The 19,957-nt window shown below is 45.6% G+C and overlaps 1 protein-coding gene and 1 long non-coding RNA gene across 4 annotated transcripts in view; one reads left to right on the forward strand and one right to left on the reverse strand.

The window, feature by feature from the left end:
* Positions 1-19,292, forward strand: part of LOC140906700 (DGAT1/2-independent enzyme synthesizing storage lipids) — a 42,822-nt gene extending 23,530 nt beyond the window's left edge. For 2 of the 3 annotated variants that reach the window (XM_073331142.2, XM_073331143.2), the window contains 4 exons: positions 2,501-2,694; positions 4,014-4,074; positions 13,735-13,874; positions 16,643-19,292. In XM_073331142.2, coding sequence (XP_073187243.1) covers positions 2,501-2,694; positions 4,014-4,074; positions 13,735-13,874; positions 16,643-16,747 — 500 coding nt within the window. In that variant the 3' untranslated portion in view covers positions 16,748-19,292. The remainder of the gene's footprint in view (positions 1-2,500; positions 2,695-4,013; positions 4,075-13,734; positions 13,875-16,642) is intronic. The other variant, XM_073331144.2, reaches the window with a different exon arrangement.
* The window catches only part of LOC144930200 (uncharacterized), a 49,933-nt gene that overhangs the window by 3,598 nt on the left and 26,378 nt on the right, over positions 1-19,957 (reverse strand). The window lies entirely within an intron of this gene.

The raw sequence follows: 19,957 nt of genomic DNA on the forward strand, positions 1-19,957 counted from the left end.
ACTCCCAACTCCCCCCTTCCCCTCCATCCCCCTTAAAAGAGCTAAGCCCAAGGTACATAGCAGAGCCCGTGGACATATTCAAGCCCCACCAAGGGGAGCTAAGCTCAAGGAGCCCAAAGAACACATATGATCATGTTTTGAACATCTGTATGATCTCCTGTGACTGGCAATTCATTTTGGCAACTCACATGGGTGAAGCTTATTTTGTGAGCAGAGCTTGGAAGAATACCACTACTTCATCTCCCCTGTCCTTCCCTATTTGACCCCTAGATAAAAGTACTGAAAGGTTCTTGTCAATTTGAAAAATGAATAATTAAATTAAACCAACTTTTGTAATTCTAAACTAAAATGTAAGTTATTCCATTGGTCTGTCGGAATGTTTAGCTTTCAGCCTTCTCCTCCTTTAAGGCATATTCCTTCCAAGTATAAAAAACTGGAACTACAATCCTGCCTACATGAGGAAGTCTATTATATAAATGCCCCAGAACTTCATTAACACAGAGTTAAGGTTGCCTGCTGGTGCCTTGTGCCCTTTCAGAATGTGGAGAGTGGCTCAACGTAAACTTCTGAAAACCAGGAAATACAAAGTTAAGGTACGTGCCCCCAACTCCTGCAAGACAACCTTAACTCTGCCCTCTGCCAAGCATGCCAATAACACACATACTAGCATTCTGACAGGTTTCAGAGTAGCTGCCGTGTTAGTCTGTATCCGCAAAAAGAAAAGGAGGACTTGTGGCACTAACATTTATTTGAGCATAAGCTTTATGCTAAGCTTTTTTGTGTAGCTCACGAAAGCTTATGCTCAAATAAATGTGTTAATCTCTAAGGTGCCACAAGTACTCCTTTTCTTTATACTAGCATTCTGTCACTTACAGAGAACATTTTGGGAACAGAGCACATGAGCATTGTAGAACAAAATCCAACAGTTCTTTTTGCTAAGACAAAACTCGTGTTTAGGTCTGGCATAGCTAACAGGAACTATCTACACTTAAACATCGAGTCTGTTTCACACAAACCATTTTAAACTTGCTAAATTTAAGCACTCTTAGGATTCCTTACCTTGAGGATTCCTTCTAAGGCATTGCCTTGTCCCTCACTAAGCCCCAGAGACTGCTGTCACATAGATCACCGGGCAATCCACACAGCAAGAACATGCCTGCGCACTTCTGCTGACGCAACCTATGGAATTCTGTGCTGAAATGATGCAGACTTGGACACTTAAGGTATGCATGCACCACTTGTCCTATCACAGTGCCAAGCTGCTCTAGCTAATCTCTCCACCATTCAGCACAGCGACACCTAACACAGTGAATGCAATAAATGCTGTAAATCGATTTGTGGAATGCAGCACAAAAATGGTGTATTCCATTAGTCCTTCCTCAGTCTGTTTGTTATAGATTGACGATTTAGGGCTAGAAAGGATTATTAGATCATCCAGTTTGTCCTCCAGTACATCACAGGCAATAGAACTTCATCCAGTTACTTCTGTGTTGAAGCTAATAACTTCCAGAAAGGCATCTTTTCTTGATTTGAAGACTTCAAGAGATGGAGAATCCACCACTTTCCTTTGGTAGCTTGTTAACCGTTGCACTCCCTTACTAGATGTTTCCCAGAGGCTACTGTCCACTCCAGAAGGGGTGGAGTTAAGGTTACATTGCAAGGGTGGGGTGGGAGTGGTAAAGTTTGACTTGTATCATGTGGTGTTGTGTGCCTTTCTGGTTAGATCGGAATCTGACTTAAATCGTTTGAAATTCAAGGATGATGCAAGACAGGAAAGGCTGGCATAATTTTAATTTATAAAACATGTCCGATACCAAATTGAATCTAATGTGAACAAAATTAGGCTCACCATATTTTTCTTTCACAGTAAAAATTTAGTCAGTATTTTAGTTACTGTTACTGAAAATGTTGAGGGTCTTTTTTAGTTTCTTCATCCATATCAACATGCTCTTTGACCATTGAAGGGAAAGAGCTTTAAACAATTCCCATCCATTGCGCTGGTGGATTTGGTCAGACTCAAGCCATGTTTGGAAAGTATGGCTTGGTAAGGAGGTGATGCTGCTGTTAAATCATCTCCATCATACTTGATTAACCTGGTCAAAGGCATCATTGTGTATTTTTGTTTGTTTGTTATGATTGAAGTTGTTACTACTGATTACGAGGTAGCACCTAATTTGATTAGGTGTGATGTACAGAGCCATTAAAAACAATCCTTTAAAGTTTAGATTTTATTGGCCAGGATTTTCAAAACCTACTGGTGACTTTTTGGGGGGGTGCCCCATTTGGAATGCTTCTAAAGGGGCTGACTTTCAGAAAATGGGTGCTCTATACCTCTAAAGGAGTCTGGTTTTCAGAAGGTATCTCAAATTGGGTACCCAAAATCACTACTGTTTTGAAAATCTTGACCAATATATTTTGTTTTGAGAATGTGTGAAATCAATAGCTATGTAACACATCTTAAATGTTCTGTGTTTGATAACTTATTTTTTACATCTTGCAGGTTTTAAACTTTTACTTGATGTGTTTGGTGTTATGCATGGACCAAAGGAAGAATGTGTTAAAGCTCTGAAGAATGGCCGCTTGGTGGCTATCTCGCCAGGTGGAGTTAGAGAAGCACTCTTTAGTGATGAAACCTATGTTCTTGTATGGGGTAATCGTACGGGCTTTGCTCAGGTGGCCATTGATGCAAAAGTGGTGAGTGTGTGTGGAGGATCACAGAACAGAAGCAAAGAAGGTTAGATTTTTAGGTCTTTCTCTGGGGCTAAAGCTGTTTTTCTCAGCACTGTAAAGCAAATGTTTATAAGTTATAGACATATCATAAATATGCTCTTACAAAAGTTAGGAACTAAATTATATGATTCTATCTCCTCTCCTGTTTCTCAAAGAAATACTTAATGCATGCTTAGTTGTATACTTTTTTAATTTCTTTTTTGTCTGATATTGAAATTCAGCTGACTTTCATTTTCCACACGCTGATGTCACAAACTTTTAATAGTTCGATAGTGTATGTAGGATTGGAGTATCTTTCCTTAAAATGCTAAAAAACTATTGGTGATATCATCCTAGCATTTGTTTAATTGCTAAGTGTCAGAGTCCAGTAACCAAAATCTGAGTGCTTCTGTGGCTCAAAATTATTAGTGTGACTTAACTAAATGACTTCCATCTTCCATACAGTACTAAACTGTTCTACAAGATGTTACAGATGTTTATCTAAATTCTTAGGAAATGTGAGACAAAATAGTTTGTCTCGCATGTGAGAAATATGCTCATGTAACTAATGCTGGTGTAATGATGAGGGGTATAGTAGTCACATGTGGCTACAAATGCTAGCTAATGGTGTGTGTGTGTGTGTGTGTATTTAATGATGTGGGTATATGATAAGAGAGACCAATTTGAGATTAAATAACCTGTAACAATAAAGGTGTCCAAAAGCTTTTGTCATTTGACAGCCTTATATCAGTTTCTACAGCATCATTAACAATGTATGGATAGCAAAAAATGTTAAATGTTAACATAACACGGCTGCTACTCTGAAAAATAACTCCCCATAGTTTGCCCCAGCAAATGATTTCTTATATCCCTAGTCATGATGCTCTACCCAATTTCATTTATGTCTGAGACAGTAACAATGCCTACACATATATTAATCAAATCTGCAAATATTGCACATGTGTAATTGCTAATTTAAGTCCAGAAGGCTACTCAAATGAGTAAACTCACACATGTGCAAATGCTTGCAGTATCCCTTTCTAAGTGCTGCAGGGGTTCTAAAGCAATATGTGATTTTAAGAAGATTGACCGACTAACTCTACATTAGCAGGTGGTATCTTCCAATTTGGACCTTTCAGTACTATGGTAAAATAACAGGTAGAACATTGTGTTGCTCACTGAAAAATCAGCTGTCTGCCAAATGTATTCATCAAACAAGTTGCACATTTGTTTTCAAATAAACACTATGTAAAACAGCCTTCCACATATTTACATTAAATTCTTACCTTTCTTTTTTCTCGTAGCCCATCATTCCTCTGTTCACACAAAATGTTCGGGAAGGAATTAGGACATTAGGAGGAATAAGTAAGATATAAAATATCTATTTTTCTATTTTTAATTTCCTGTATATGTTCAATCTCCTTACCTCAGTAGAAATACTCTTTTTAAAATCTGTGTTTAGATATGTCCTATGGTCTGATTTCTCGGGGGGGGAGGGGAGAGAAGTCACTATGCTTTAGTGGTATAAACTGAGGTGGAATTGTATTGTCAAATCTTAATATTGGTGGTGGATCAGATGATCTACATTATTCTTTGCATAGTGACGGGTGTTGATAAAGGAACCTGATGCTGAATTTGCATGTAGAAGAACAAGTTTTTAGAATAATACATTTCTCCTGCATTAACATGTCTGCTATGCCTACTGTGAGTTTTCTGTTCTCTGCTGGGAGGTAGACCAGATATAATGGTTGTCACCAGACCTCCTGTTCCTCTAGAACATTTGCAAAAAAAAAGTTTTTAATGCTGCCTACATTTATTTAGAGGTGGAGAAAAAAATCTAAACAGTTCAACTTAATTTTAATCCATATCTAGTTTCTAATCAGGCAGAAAACGTGTGTGAAAATACATATGCGTTCTGCCTCTCTCTTTTCACTTACCCCTCCCCCTTCAGTTGTTCCAAAACACACACGGAGTCTGAACAGTCTCCTCCTAGGACAGCTAGATGACAGGGTCCCTGCTGAGCCACTAGTGCAGGTTGCATTAGACACACCTCTCTTCCAGGCTCCTCCATATTTGTCTGTGTAGTTCCTTCGGCCTCAACCACAGCTGCTCCTTCTCCTGTTTCACAGTACTACAGGCAAAAAGCAATATTTCCTCCTGACATTGTCCCTGATCATGACTGAAAGCAGAATTCTGGGCAGAGAGAGCATGGGCATCAAATGGAGAAATGCAAGGTAGCCACATGTTCTCCATGCACTATAAAATAGACATACAACCATTAACTGATGCAGTATTCAAGATTCATAGGCCAGAAGGGACCATTATAATCATCTAGTCTGACCTCCTCCTGTAAAAATGGCATATGGTAGAGGTGGGATTCAAACCCACCTCCCCAAAAAGACTGGAGCCTCTATCCAGTGCCTTAGGCCAGGCTACCAGCATAGGAGAGAGGCCAGCTCCGGAAGGCATCACTGGGAATGAAACCCAGGAGCTCCTTTTCACTAGAAACGCGCTAGCTAAGCCATGGTGCTACCCTCTGTAATTCTAAAGATACAGGCCCAAACTTGGCTTTTGCAAAAAGCTCCATCCCTTTGGAAGTGCTACAATCTGTAGTGCCTTGGGAGTTTGTTTCTATTCTAGGAAGAAATGGGGTGGTTTCGATCTAATATCTTTCCTGCTATTTGCAGTAGGATTAGTAGATATCTTAGAGAAATTTAGTTAACTTATTATTGGTGTATTTTGTCCTTTTATGTCTACCAGTCGTTGCTTTCATTACATTTGGACTTTCTTAGGTCTTAATGCTCTGTACACAAAACTTAATAATCCAGTCACTGATGATTTTCTTATCCCTTTACACTGTGTTAAACTAAGTTCTAGTCTAAGGTCACAGGTCTAGTACTGTCACAGCTTTGAGACGACTCCACTCTGGTGCCCTTGAGATAAGTGCTTTAAAAAAAAAAAAAGTAAAATAAATAAGCATATGATGGAGGTCACTTAATGCTGTCTACTGCATCTGATTTTGTCTCCTAAAAATCAAAATATAATATGCCATATACACTCTCACTAGTGCAGGATGGCTCTTTGATCTTCCACATGGTGGGGACCAGAGCAGTAGGTTTTTTGTGTGTGCAACTCTCCTCTCTCATCCAGGCCTCTTCCGATTGAGGGATTCCTTTCCCTTCCTTTCAGACCCTAAATACCTGAAATTCAGGTAGCTAGTTCTATTCTAAATTTTAGTCTTCTATAGGTTCTTATATTGCCCTTATTACCCTATTATCTTTCAGTAGTGTGTTATGCAATGTGATTAACATCTATCATGTGTGGTTCATTCTCTCCTTCTCCTATTTTGGGGGCCAGGGGGAAGAGGTAGGGGTGTGTGTGTGCACGTGTGCATTTTAGTTTGGTAGGGAGTTGTTTTGAAGATTTTTAAAAATAAATATTTTACATCCCCCCTGATACAAATCGATTGAGGAGGGTCTCCTAGGGGTGCCTGTTTCCTTTTCTCCTGTTAGATATTTCAGGGGAGGGATTGCTGTCCTGTCTGCACCCTTTCTTCCCTCCAGTCATACCCCCCCTCCACAGGATTTTGAGGAGGCTATCTACTAATCTGAACTCCCATCTAAAGTAGCTCTCCTTGTCCTTACAGTGGCAGTCACTGGATTACCTTCTGCTGTTGGCAGAAGAGAACTGTAAAAAACTACCTTCCAGGCATCATAGCAGAGGGTTGAGATTATTCTTGTTTTGGCTGTGACTCTTCCATTTTTACAAAGTGAAGATCAAGGGTAGAATAGCACTTCAAAGATACTATTGTTCATTTGGGAACCTGAGATCAGAGGCCTGGGTTCTTCTTCGAGTGATTGCTCATGTGTATTCCACAATAGGTGTGCGCCACGTGCACCGGTGCTGGAAGTTTTTCCCCTAGCAGTACCCGTAGGAGGGAGCGCCCCCCCCCCCCCCCCCTGGAGCGGCGCCTGCCTGGCGAGGTATAAGGGCGGCTGTGCTCCCCCCACCCTCAGTTCCTTCTTGCCGCCAATGAACTGCTCAGCTCCAGCTTTGCTGCAGCTTGTCCCCTGAACTCATTTGTTCAGTAGTACCTGTAGTCAGTTAGCTAATTCAGTTAGTTTAGTTAGTCATTTGAGCCTGGGCCAGGGCATGCACCGTGCCCCAGGCTTTAAGTCGTGCAGCTCTTGTAGGCGCTCTGTGCCAAGGAGCGATCCACACACGGATTGTCTGCGCTGCTTGGGAGAAACCCATATCAGTGAAAGGTGCAAGATCTGCAAGTCTTTCAAGCCCCGGACTAAAAAAAGAAAGGGACATTAGGCTCCGGGCCATCCTGATGGAGTTGATGCTGGCCCCGACCCCAGCACGCCACTCCGAACTGGTACCCGGCACAGCGGCGTCAGTACGTGGAGACCTTCTGGTACCATCATCCAGTCGGCACCACTCCCCAACCATGGGGCACACCAAGAGGACTGGAAAGACTCCCTCTTCGCAGTGGCACCAAGGGAAGTCTGGGACAGAGGCTAGGCCCATGTCAGATAGTCCTCTATGCCCATCAGGCCCTAGGCCTCTGACTCACGTTGAGCGGAGTAGCCCTGCCGGAGCAGTCCTCTCCTGATGTCCAGATGCCATCTACGCCCGAAGCCCTCTAAGCAGCCAGGGATGTCATGTCCATGCCGGTGCCTGGAGCTCTGCCGATGTCAGCCCGACACTCCAGAGGCAAGCTGCTGCTGGGATCACTGCAGTCGCCACCGGCCCGGTACCAGTCTCAGTCAAGGGAATGTTCCCGACACCACTCACTGCCCAGACTGTCCAGATGAGTGCTGTCCGACCGGGACTCCCAGCACTGCTCATATTCGCAAAGCAAATATCAACGGGACCATGGCAGACGCCGCCAACGGTCCTCGTCTCGCAGGAGATACTGCAGTCGGTCGCGGCACGATCATCGACGCCGTTCCTGCTCAGACTCCCGTTCCATGTCTCCGCCAAGGAACCAGGTGTCGATCGCCGGTGTCTCTCCGACGCAGGTCCACCCGTTGAGGCCGTTCGCGGAGCAGCTACTACCATCGGTGCCACTCCTCTGCTTCAAGATCACGGTCCCGTGGCTGATGTAGATCCCGGCACTGGTCCAGAGGCAGTAGCGGATCATACGCCAACCCAGCCTCCCCTCACAGCCGCCCGTCTACAGGCCAAGCTAGCCAGCCCGAATAGCTGGCCCCGCCAGTGCCTCAGCAAGTGCAAGTGCACCAAGTGTCGTGGCTGGCCCAGTGGTACCAGTGGGCACCGTGGCCTCCGGCGCAGCCCCTGGTGGGGGCTCGCTTGGTGGCAGGGGCCTCGGAAGCACTGTCAGCATCCATCTTTTAGACCGCCAGAAAAAAGGTCGGTGGGACCTGTGTCTTCGGTACCGTGCCCGGAGTCTGACCAGGTGTTGGATCCTCTGGTGCCGGACGACACCCAAAGCACCGCACCGGCCTCGCCCCGTCTGGAGGAGTTGATTGCGGCCCTGCCCTCCTCCGTCCCACAGGAGGACTACCAGACTCACCAAGACCTCCTAAAAAGGGTGGCAGCGAGCCTCCGCCTCCAGGCTGAGGAGATGGAAGAGCCCTTAGACTCTGTGTTCAATGGGCTGTCCTCTTCAGCACTGGGCAGGGTGGCCTTGCCACTCCATGAAGGGGTGGCAAGAATTTCAAATGCCCTGTGGCAAACTCCAGCCTCATTGGTTCCCATCTCTAAAAAGGCGGCGCGCAAGTACTTTGTACCCACGAAGGGACACAAGTATCCGTATACCCACCCGACGCCCAACTCCTTGGTGGTTGAGTCAGTCAACCACAGGGAGCAGCAGGGGCAACCAGCCCTGATCCCCAAGAACAAAGACTGTTGGAGGCTGGATACTTTTGGGAGCAAAGTTTATTCATTGTCAAGCTTTCAGCTACGAGTAGCAAACCATCAGGCTCTCCTGGATCGCTATGAGTTTAACCTTTGGGAATCCCTCCCCAAGTTTGAGGGCTCCCTCCAGGAGCGCGATAAGAACGAGTTTAAGGCGCTCGTGGAGGAAGGGGCGGCAGCCACAAGGGCATCCCTGCAGGCCGTTTCGGATGCAGCGGACATGGCTGCATGGTCCATGGCCTCAGTGGTGTCCATGAGACGGGCATCATGGCTTCTGCTCTCTGGGCTCTCCAGCGAAGCGCAGTTGTAATTCAGGATCTCCCTTTCGACAGGAAGGCTCTGTTTGCTGAGGAAACAGACACAAGGCAGCATGGCATGAAAGACTCCCGATAACCCTCCAGACCTTGGGCATCTATGTCCCTCCTCCGGCAAAACCGAAGCTGCAGCAGGCTCCCGCCCAGGCCGCCCTCCTGAAGTACAAGGCCGCCCATGAAAAGCAGCAGGACTGTAGAAAGCACCTGCAACGGCAGTCCTGGCCCTGGGTCTTCTAAGGTCAAGCAGGTGGGCAAAAGGTGTTTTTGACGGGACGCTCGGGGGTACCCTGCCAGTTCTCAGCATGGACCTACCCCCAATAAAGCTCCCTTTCTCCAATCGGTTGTGTGCTTTCCTCCTGGAATGGTCGCGGCTCACCTCGGACTGATAGGTCCTCAACACCATCTCCCGAGGTTACACCCTTCAGTTTACCTCCTCCCTGCCCAACCGCCCTCTGCCCCCTTTCCTCTTGGGGGACCCCTCTCACGAGGCTCTGCTTGAGCAGGAGGTGGGGTGGCTCCTGGACCTAAAAGCTATAGAGGCGGTGCCCAAGGAGTTCCTGGGCAAGGGGTATTACTCCCGGTATTTCCTTATCCTGAAGGCCAAAGGGGGCTCAGGCCCATCATGGTCCTGCAAGGCCTGAACCACTATATGGTGAAACTCAAGTTCCGCATGGTTTCCCTGGCCTCCATTATCCCCTCCCTGGATGCCGGGGACTGGTACGCTGCTCTCAATCTACAAGACGTGTACTTCCACATCCACGTATTCGAGGGGCACAGATGCTTCGTGGTGGGATAGAGTCACTACCAATTCACGGTCCTACCGTTTGGTCTGTCCGCTGTCCCCAGGGTCTTTAAAAAGTGTATGGCGGTGGTAGCGGCCTGCCTCAGACGCCAGGGGGTCCAAATATTCCCATATCTGGACGACTGGCTAGTCAAAGGCACCTCCCGGTTGCAGGTGAGGGATCATGTGGCTCTCCTCCTGTCCACATATACTGCCCTGGCGTTGTTTATCAAACAGGCCCAAGTCCACATTAGTCCCGGTCCAACGCATAGGATTTCAGGACGCTACTGGATGCAACGTCGGCCAGGGCCTCTCTCCCACCAGACAGGTTCGAGACCCTGAAAGGGCTCATTGACTCGGTCACAAGGTTCCCGGTGACGACAGCCAGGGCTTGCCTGCAACTACTGGGTCACATGTCTGTGTGCACAGATGTGGTCCGTCACGCCAGACTCAGAATGAGGCCCCTCCAGCTCTGGCTGGCCTCGCAGTTCTCCCAGCCATGGACAGAATGGACAAAGTCCTCACCGTGCTGAACTCGGTGATCACCTCCCTGCAGTGATGGTCCGCCCCAAACAACATGCTCCAAGGGGTCCCATTCAGGGACAGGGCCCCGTTGTTGGAGCTGGTGTCTGACGTGTCAGACCTGGGTTGGGGGGCCCATGTGGGGAACTTTCAGACCCAAGGCCTGTGGTCTCTACAAGACCTACCCCTTCATATAAACGTCAAGGAACTCAGGGTGGTGCAACTGGCGTTGTATGGCCTTCTGCTCGCACCTGGAGGGCAAGGTAGTCAGGGTCCTCACAGACAACACGGCCTTGATGTTCTATATCGGGGTTGGCAACCTATAGCACGCTTGCCGATTTTTAATGGCACGCTGCTGCCTGCCAGGTCCCAGCCACCGGCCCCGCTCAGCCTGCTGCCGAACCCAGGCCGGGACCCCGGCAGGCAGCAGCATGCCATTAAAAATCCTGCCCGCCCTGGCCCGCTCTTCTCCGCCACCCCCCGTCCCCGCCCCCGCGGGGGCAGGGTGAAGAAGCTTGGTCCTGCTGGCTGCTGCTGCAGGGCAGGCAAGGTCCCCCCCTCCCCCGCCTCTTCCCCCAGCATGCTGGGGTCCTGCCCCTCCTCCTCTCTCTCCCTGCCACCGGTTAGCTGATGGCCCTTGCGAGGGAAGGGGAGAAGCGGAGCCGCAGCGCGCTTGCTGCTTCGGGGAGGAGGCGGAGAAGAGGTGGGGACGGGGCCTTGGGGAAAGGGGGTGGAATCGGGGCATATCCCTTCCAGCCCCCTGCCGTGAGCCGCTCTGGGCAGGGGGCTGGGAGCACCCCCACGACCCTAGCCCTCTGCCTTGACCCCTGCATCCCCCTCACACACCCTAGCCTCCTGCCCTGACCCCTGCACCTCCCCATGACCCCAGCCCTGAGTCCAGCACTCCCCCCACATACCCAGCCCCCCCCCACCCCATGCCCTGCCTCTTGCACCCCCCATGTTCCCACCCCCAGCCCGAGCATCAAACAGGAGCTCCTGCACCACCCCCACATTCCCATCTGTACCCCTCGCACCAAATGGGAGCTGCCCTGGTAACCACTTCACACCCAAACCTCCTGTCCCAACCCTGAGCCCCTTCCCTCATTCTAGCTCCTGGCCAGACCCTGCACCCCAACCTCCCAGCCTGCACCTTCACCCCCAACCCTGTGCTCTGTGCACTCCCACCCTCAGCTCAGTGCAGAGAGAGAGGAAGAGAATGCCCTAGAACCAGGGAAAAGATAGGTACCCACTCTATGTGGGCAGGGCTGGGATCCCTGGGATCCAGCAGCGGGCTAGCAAGAGCTGGTGGACGGAACCCCACACCGGCAGTGGGCTGAGCCGCTCAGCCCACTGCTGGTCTGGGGTCCTAATCGCCGATCCTGCTCAGCCCGCTGCTGGTCTGGGGTTCTGGCTGCCAGCCTCTTGGCAGCCGGGGTCCCGGCCTAGGTGAACGGAACCCCAGTTTGGCAGCGGGCTGAGCGGGCCGGCGGCATAAAATCAGCATTTTAATTTAATTTTAAATGAAGTTTCTTAAACATTTTGAAAACCTTGTTTACTTTACATACAACAATAATTTAGTTATATAATATATAGACTTATAGTGAGAGACCTTCTAATAAAAGTTAAAATGTATTACTGGCACGCAAAACCTTAAATTAAAGAGAATAAATGGAGACTCGGCACACCATTTCTGAAAGGTTGCCGACCCCTGTTCTATATCAACGGGCAAGGCGGGGCCCGATCCTCTGCCCCAGTCTGTGGGACGTCTGTATAGCCCATGACATCTACCTAAAAGCCTTCCACCTGGTCAGGCCAGCTCCTCTACGCCTTTCCCCCATTCCCTCTGATCAGCAAGGCCCTGGAGAAAATAAAGAAGGACAAATGCAGGGTCGTCCTCATTGCCCCGGCATGGCCCAGGCAGCACTGGTACAGGACCCTCTCGAGGCTGGCGGTAGCTCTGCCGTGGCAGTTGCTGCTCCACCCAGACCTGCTCTCTCAGGACCAGGGCTGTCTCTTCCATCCCAACCTAGCAACGCTTCATCTTATAGCATGGCTGCTCAGTGGCTAGGAAAGGACATTCTCGGAACAGGTTCAGTGCGTCCTCCTTGAAAGTAGACGGCCCTCCACTTGCCGCTTCTATGTGGCGAAGTAGGCTCGGTTTTTGAGGTGGGCGGCAGGCCAGGGTGTTTCCCCGATGGCCGCCCCGATCCAGCTTATCCTTCATAACCTCCTGCACCTGAGAGCTCAGGGACTGGCGCCCTCGTCAGTCAGGGTACGCTTGGCGGCCATATCAGCCTTTCATCCCCCAGTGCAAGGTCACACAGTGTTTTCCCATGCTATGACCGGCCGGTTCCTTAAGGGTTTGGACCATGTCTACCCATATTCCAAGGTCCTGGTTCCACAGTGGGACCTAAACCTGGTGCTGGCTCGTCTCATGGGGGCCCCGTTTGAACCACTGGCCACGTGTTCCTGGTCTCACCTCTCGTGGAAGGTGGCCTTCCTGGTAGCTTTCACGTTGGAAAGGCAGGTCTCTGAGCTCAGGGCCCTAACCTCTGAACCACCGTATACGGCTTTTCATAAGGACAAGGTCCAGCTCCACCCACACCCCACGTTCCTCCGAAGGTGGTCTCCGCCTATCACATGGGTCAGGACATTTTTCTGCGAGTCCTCTGCCCCAAGCCTCCCGCAACTAGTGAGGAACGCAGTCTCCACATGCTCGACATGAGGCAAGCTCTGACTTTCTACCTCAAGCAGACCAAGCCGTTCAGAAAGTCTTTGCAACTGTTCGTCACCTCGGCTGAGCATGTGAAGGCTCAGCCGATTTCCACTCAGCGGCTTTCTAAAGCGGATCACTTCGTGCATCCGTTCCTGTTATGAGCTGGCGGGGGTTCCTCTGCCTCCCATTGTGAGGGCATAGGCCTCATCGGCTGCCTTCGTGGCCCACATCCCCATCCAGGACATTTGTAGGGCCGCCACTTGGTCTTCGGTTCACACGTTCACCTTGCACTATGTGATCGTCTCCCAGGCCAGGGATGATGCCGGGTTCGGCAGGGTGGTACTCTGTCCTGAGAACTTGTGAACTCCTACCCGTCTCCAACAGATATAGCTTGGAATCGCCTATTGTGGAATACACATGAGCAATCACTCAAAGAAGAAAAGACAGTTATCTTTTTCGTAACTGGAGTTCTTTGAGATGTGTTGCTCATGTCTATTCCACATCCCACCCTCCTTCCCTTCTGTCAGAGTGGTCTGGCAAGAAGGAACTGAGGGTGTGGGGAGCGCAGCCCCCCTTATACTGTGCCAGGGGTTGCGGGGGGTGCTCCCCCCTACGGCTACTGCTAGGGGGAAAACTTCCGGCACCGGTGCATTTGGCAAGCACACACACCTATTGTGGAATAGACATGAGCAACACATCTCGAAGAACACCAGTTATGGAAAAGGTAACTGTCTTGTACTTTACAAGTTAATTTATCTACTGCCTCCCAAAATGCAAATTAATATTTTTTTTAAACTAAAAAACAGGATTATTTAGGTTGATATATGAACGTCTTCGATTGCCACTCGTTCCTCTATATGGAGATTTTCCAGTCAAATTTCGTACATACATTGGAGATCCTATTCCATATGATCCAAATATAAATGCTGCAGAACTGTCTGGAAAGGTAAGGTTTGGGGTTTATTTTCTACTTGCAATATTGAAACCGTTAAGATTTAAAATACTAGTAGCTGAAAGTCCTTGCTGTCATGAAGCCATGAGTGTTTAAAAAAATAAATAAATAAAAAATAGATGAGAACTCACAAATTTGACAGTAAGAGATTGTGAATCACAGTGATGATTGGACCTAGTGAACTGTGGTTGTTGGGCCAAGAGATCCACCATCTATGCAGTATCCCTCAGACAGCCTATGAAATTATTGTATGCAAATTACCTATAGAGTAAGGGTGGTGATATCACAGCAGCAGAGGATTCTTGGCAAGGCTATCACATGGGTGTAATTCATAAATTCAAAATGGCTGAGAACTTAAAAATTGGACAGTAACGGACCACAAATCCCAGTGAGGATTGAAACTGGTGATATTCTAAACAAAGAGATCCATCCACCATGCTTGTAGCTGTTTCTATCCCTTCACACTGACTCAGCAGAAACTCTAGGCTTCAGAGCGACATAAGGAGAGAGTGACAATCCTGGAAGCTTATTACAATAAAAGCTGTTTTATCCAACATGTTGGGGGGGTTGGGTAAATGAAAAATGCCGGTTAACTAAGAGGGAGGGAGTTTGGGTGGTGTATTGGGGAGAGGGTGGGGGTGCGGGGCGTGGGCTCTGGGAGGGAATTTGGGTGTGGTGGGGTGGGAGGGAGTGTGGGGTGCTGGATCCTGGGGGCGCTCAGTTCGGGTGGCTCCCTGCAAGCGACGACCTGTCCCAGCTGCTCCTAGGTGGAGTCACGGCAGGTGGCTCTGTGTGCTGCCTCCGCCACAGGCGCGTCCCCTGCAGTTCCCATTGGCTGCAGTTTTCAGCCAATGGGAGCTGCGGAGCCAGCGCGCAGAGCCACCTGCCGCGCCTCTGCCTAGGTGGGCACCCCCTTGATCCAGCACCCTGAGCCTCCTCCTGTGCCCCAACCCTGTGCCTTGAGCCCCCTCCCACACCCAAACTCCCTTCCAGAGCCTGCGCTTCACATCCTTCCCATGCCCCAAGAGACTGCTGGCCCTGTGCCAACTGGAGTATAAACTGGACTTACAATGAAGATCAGAAATTCTGGTTTATAGAGCTTTCTGGTTGGTGAAGTGCTGGATAAAACAGCTTTTACTGTATATATAGGTACTGGAAGTACTTGTTTTCAAGTTAGTGATTTTTATCGTAGAGTATGCTAATTAAGTGTTACATAGTGCAGCGAGGCCCTCTAACACACATCTATAATTGTTACATCCCTGTCTTATGTTGTCAGAATTCATGATAGATTTCTTCATTGTTTGATTCTTGATACCGCTTCTGTCCTATGCTGATAGCTATAATATATGAAATGGATGTAAGGAAGTTCTGGCACAGAAATAGGTTCTAGGCCCCTTGAAACAGTGTGTGGTGTTTATTTGGATCAGAATGACAGCTTTTCTTAAGTTCCAGTGTGAATTCTAGTCTGATGAAAATAGCTGTAGTTACCTGTTCATGAACGTCATTACATTTGTCCCAAAGGAGAGGTCCCTCTATTTCTTGGCTTATGTAAAAGAAAGCTGCTAAAAAACGTTAAACGCACCAGATCTGCTACTGAGAATTATGGATGTTAACAGGAAGTAAAATCACATTAAAGCGAAGTGATCTCTTCGCCTCCAGCTACACATTCTAGTTCTTTGTCATCTTAAGTGTCTGACCTACAACCACACAACATGCACAAGCTCTTCAAATTTAGTATGTTCATAGATGACTAGTTCAGTCATCTTTTTCTGTTTTATGGTCTATTACTGTTTTATGTTCACATAATTATGACTAGCTTTTGTGAGTGCAGAGTACAGGAGGCCCTCAGATCTTTGGTGGACTGACTGGCAGGTATGAATGGTGCAGGCAATGGCGATTTTAGGTCAATAATCAGAAGTTCTTCAAATATGTACTTATAAAATAAGCATTCTGAAAGGAGATCATTCACTATCTCATGAAAGTTTTTGACTGTGTCAGTATCAAATTGGTTGGTCTCATTAGCTGGTTTGCTCTCCTTGAACATATTTATTGAAAGATGACATAGCTGATAAATGTTTGACTGTGTTACTTGAATCCCATCTAACTAAAGCTCAGATATTTTTCCCCCTATGGTTTGCCTAAAGCACTAGTCCTGTAAAGCTGAAAAGCTAGTGGGATTTGGAAAGGGAGGCTTGCTATTTGTCATTTAAGGGAGTTGTACGTCAGACTTTGATTTTTTTTACTTAGTGCCTGCCCATATTTCCTCCAATCCTAAATGGAGCCTTCAAAACCTGTTGGACTGTCTCCCATGACAACTTGACCAGTTAATCAAAAGGGTTCGGATATCGCCTAAAATCTTCAGATAAACAATGTACTATAGGTGTACTTTCCCATTATGATAGCTATGAGACATCATTAGCTTAATTTCTTTATATTTTTATGGAAACTTTACATGTTTAGACACTTAGGTGAGTGAGCATGTACTTTTCACTGGTGCTTTGCCATTTATACTTCGTATATTTACTTATCAAAGGTAGATACATCAAGGATCATTGGCATCTGTAAAGGAATAAATTGTAAGTGGTTTCTTTGTAAAAGATCCCACGCACGTTTCCCCTGGTTTTAATTTAAAAGTAGGTATTGCGCCCTGAATTCTGGAATCTTTAGTAGGATGAAAATTTATTCTATGAATTACTGTATTCCAACTAGTGTAATATAAAAAGAACAGTTAATTTCCTTGCAATTTCTTTTTCTCTTAACAGGCAAAGGCTGCAATCCAGTCTTTAATAGACAGACATCAGAAAATACCAGGAAACGTATTTAGGGCTTTAATGGAACGATTTGAGACACAGCAGAAAGAAGACTAGTGTATGGTGTATAACAAACTACACATTTACTTGTAATATTTTCAAAACTGTTTGTAACATATTATTATCCTCAAAATTAATTATTAAATGCATTGTCTTAATGATATTTCTTTTTTAATGCATATGTTTTCGGTATAGTTTAACAAGAGCTGTGAGCAATGATTTTTTTTTCTTCCCCCAGTGATCAATATCAAACTTGAGCCCAAACTTGTAATCTTACTCACGTAAAAATTTCACTAAAGTAATTAGCTTTCAAGTGCAATCCTATACCGAAAAATATCTTCGTAAAAATGACGTTGGAGGCTTCCATATTCATAGTCTTTTGATAATTTCCATCTCAAATTTGCAGGTAAAAAAAAATGTTTTGTCTAACTGCAAAGCCTGCAAACTCATGGTGGATTCTGACATGCAAGCTAGATTCTTTCTATCTAAATACCATTACCAGTAATAGAGGTTCTTCCAGCCAAATAAAGCCCTGAACTACACCTATGAAAACCCATTTTCTTTAGATTATGTCCTTGGCTACACCTGTACAAACTTAAATTACATAAGAATGGCTATACTGGGTCAGACCAAAGGTCCATCGAGCCCAGGATCCTGTCTACCAACAGTGGCCAATACCAGATGCCCCAGAGGGAGTGAACCTAACAGGTAATGATCTAGTGATCTCTCTCCTGCCATCCATCTCCATCCTCTGACAAACAGAGACTAGGGACTCCATTCCTTGCCCATCCTGGCTACATTCAAAGCCATAGACAGGTGTAACTAGTCACTTAGCTTTCTTTACATGCAGAACCTGTAGTCCTGGTGGTAATGCTTCAGCTGGAAGGTATCCAGCTTTATTGTTGGAGCCCAGAAAGAGTTTGTGGGGCTGGAGCTTTATTAGAAGAGAGAGAGAGAGAAAGAAAGAAAGAAAGAAAGAAAGAAAGAACCCCCAAGAAACTGAGCAAACTTCTTACAGAAACCAGTAAGACACAATACATATAGAATCCCATAATGATATTTTTTATGAAGTAATTTTTCAGGGTAAAACCACATGGCTTTTTTTGTCCCTGACTAAAGACTGTAGGCCTATAAATCTGTGAACAGAAAACCAGATCTTGTTTTGGCACAGTGAACTGAATGCCTAATCTTTTAGAAAGAAGGATTGAGTAATATTCAAAACTGCAACAGTCAAAATTTTTAATTATATTACAAAATAGAATGCAACTTGTAATGTTCTGTTTTCAGAGTTTCTCCATATTCAACAGTATAAACAGCCTTTATAATTTTTGTATATATATATATATATCTCACTAAACTATTTTTGTAGAAAACTATATACATTTTTTTTTTACACATCAGAATTACAAATTGACTCACCCCCAATTATGCAACTCAGCTAATACCCTCATTGAAATGAGTGAGGGGATTTGCCTGAAGAAGGAATTGCTGGATTGGGCTAGTTTTGTTCATTGACAATAAACTGAATTTTTATCTGAACTGAATCACTGACTAATGCATGAATTGTCTGAATAGCAAAATACCTTAAATATTTCCTGTAGATAAGTACTCAAACTGTGACTGTAAGATCAATGTCTGGAAGTGTTGTTTAGTTGTAGGAGGCCATCATCTCCTGGTAGGCCTTTTTAAAAACAAAACACTTTTAAAGAGGTGAAGAGCAAATCCCTTTCACTTAACTGTAACAGTTTGGTTAATTCCTGCAAACACTTATATGCACATGCCTTACTTTACACACAACTTAGTCACATTGATTTAAATGGGACTTGTGTGCATATGTTTGCAGTATCAGGGTTTTATATTAAGTGTAGTGTCATTGTATGGGGGAAACAAACATCATCTGTACATTATAAGATCTGCATAAACAATTCATCTCTGTGTACGCTGTAGTGTTCTGTTTTATTTAACATGTTTAGTTAAAATGTTTAAGCTTGAAAAAAATCATGTCATGTGAAAACAAATGCCCTTTCCAAAGTCTGTTGATTTGTGATCTCCTTGAAAACTTAAGGGGACACTATCATGATCTAAGAATAAATTTAATGTCTTGTTCTGTTTAATGCATTAGACCATTAAAGCTGAGAATTTTTACTAAAACTTATTTTTGTGTAAGTTAGATATTTTATTTTTGCATTTTTCTCAAGGTGGACAATGAACACAGACTAGCTAATTCGTAGTTACCTTTCAGAATGCACTAGGGCAGTGTTGCACTGTTGGGATTGCACACAGTATCGGGGAACACTTAATAATTTTTTTTCATGGGAATTAAATGAGAGAGGGGGAGAGAGAGAGAGACCTATTATCTTGATCTTAGATTTTGAAAAACTTGCTTTTACTTCACATGGGGCCAAATTTGACCTGCCTTTGTCCCTTTAATTTAAGAAGTATTCAAACCTGAGTGTCAAATCAAATGCAGTATCAGTACTTTTTAGATATTAAATAAACTTTTTGTTTATTTAGGCTTTTCATATTTAATTCTCTATTTGTGATATGTACTGTATAAACATACCCTACAGACAAATAAAACTGAAATTACAGCTGGAGTAAACTCTTGAAATTACTTTATGCTCACTGTATATGGATTAAGTGTGAGAGTATGTGTAACCTGGCCCTCTGAAACTACCAGTGGATCTGAGCAGCAGAGTAGAAAGTGCCCAGTTGTGGGGGAGGAAAAAAGAAATTACTAAATTAAAGGAATAAGAGAAGATGGAAAGAATGGATGGGAAAAACATTGCTAATTCTTCTGGAACTGTGCAGTAGGTATTGCCAGGGGTGACTAGTGATAAGTAGCTATTGTGTGTCAGGAGCAAGGTATTAAAAGAATGCTTTAGTTGCCTTCAGGCTGGATGGCTAATAACTACAAATATTAATTGCATAATCTGCTGAACAGAAGGTAGTGGTTTTTTTTCCCCTCTTTATTTCAACTGTAATTTCAATTTATAAAAAAGACAGGAATTTTCATACAGGTAGAAATGTAGTACTGTCACACTAAAATGAAATTAGCACTCTTTCCCCTGAAAATCCAAAACCTTTCACTGGCCAGTTTATTGGCTGCTTTTTACTGGCAGTTAATACTCATCCAATAGCAGATTTAGTGACACCAAGGTTACTGTAACTTTAATATTGAATCTCTAAACTGAAATCATTTATATTTTGACAGAAGATGGAAGCTGGAGCAGTTCATCATGCTACCAATGTAGATCCTGTTTAAAT

Source organism: Lepidochelys kempii, chromosome 2 (genome assembly GCF_965140285.1).
Source record: "Lepidochelys kempii isolate rLepKem1 chromosome 2, rLepKem1.hap1, whole genome shotgun sequence".
Taxonomy (NCBI): Eukaryota; Metazoa; Chordata; order Testudines; family Cheloniidae; genus Lepidochelys; species Lepidochelys kempii.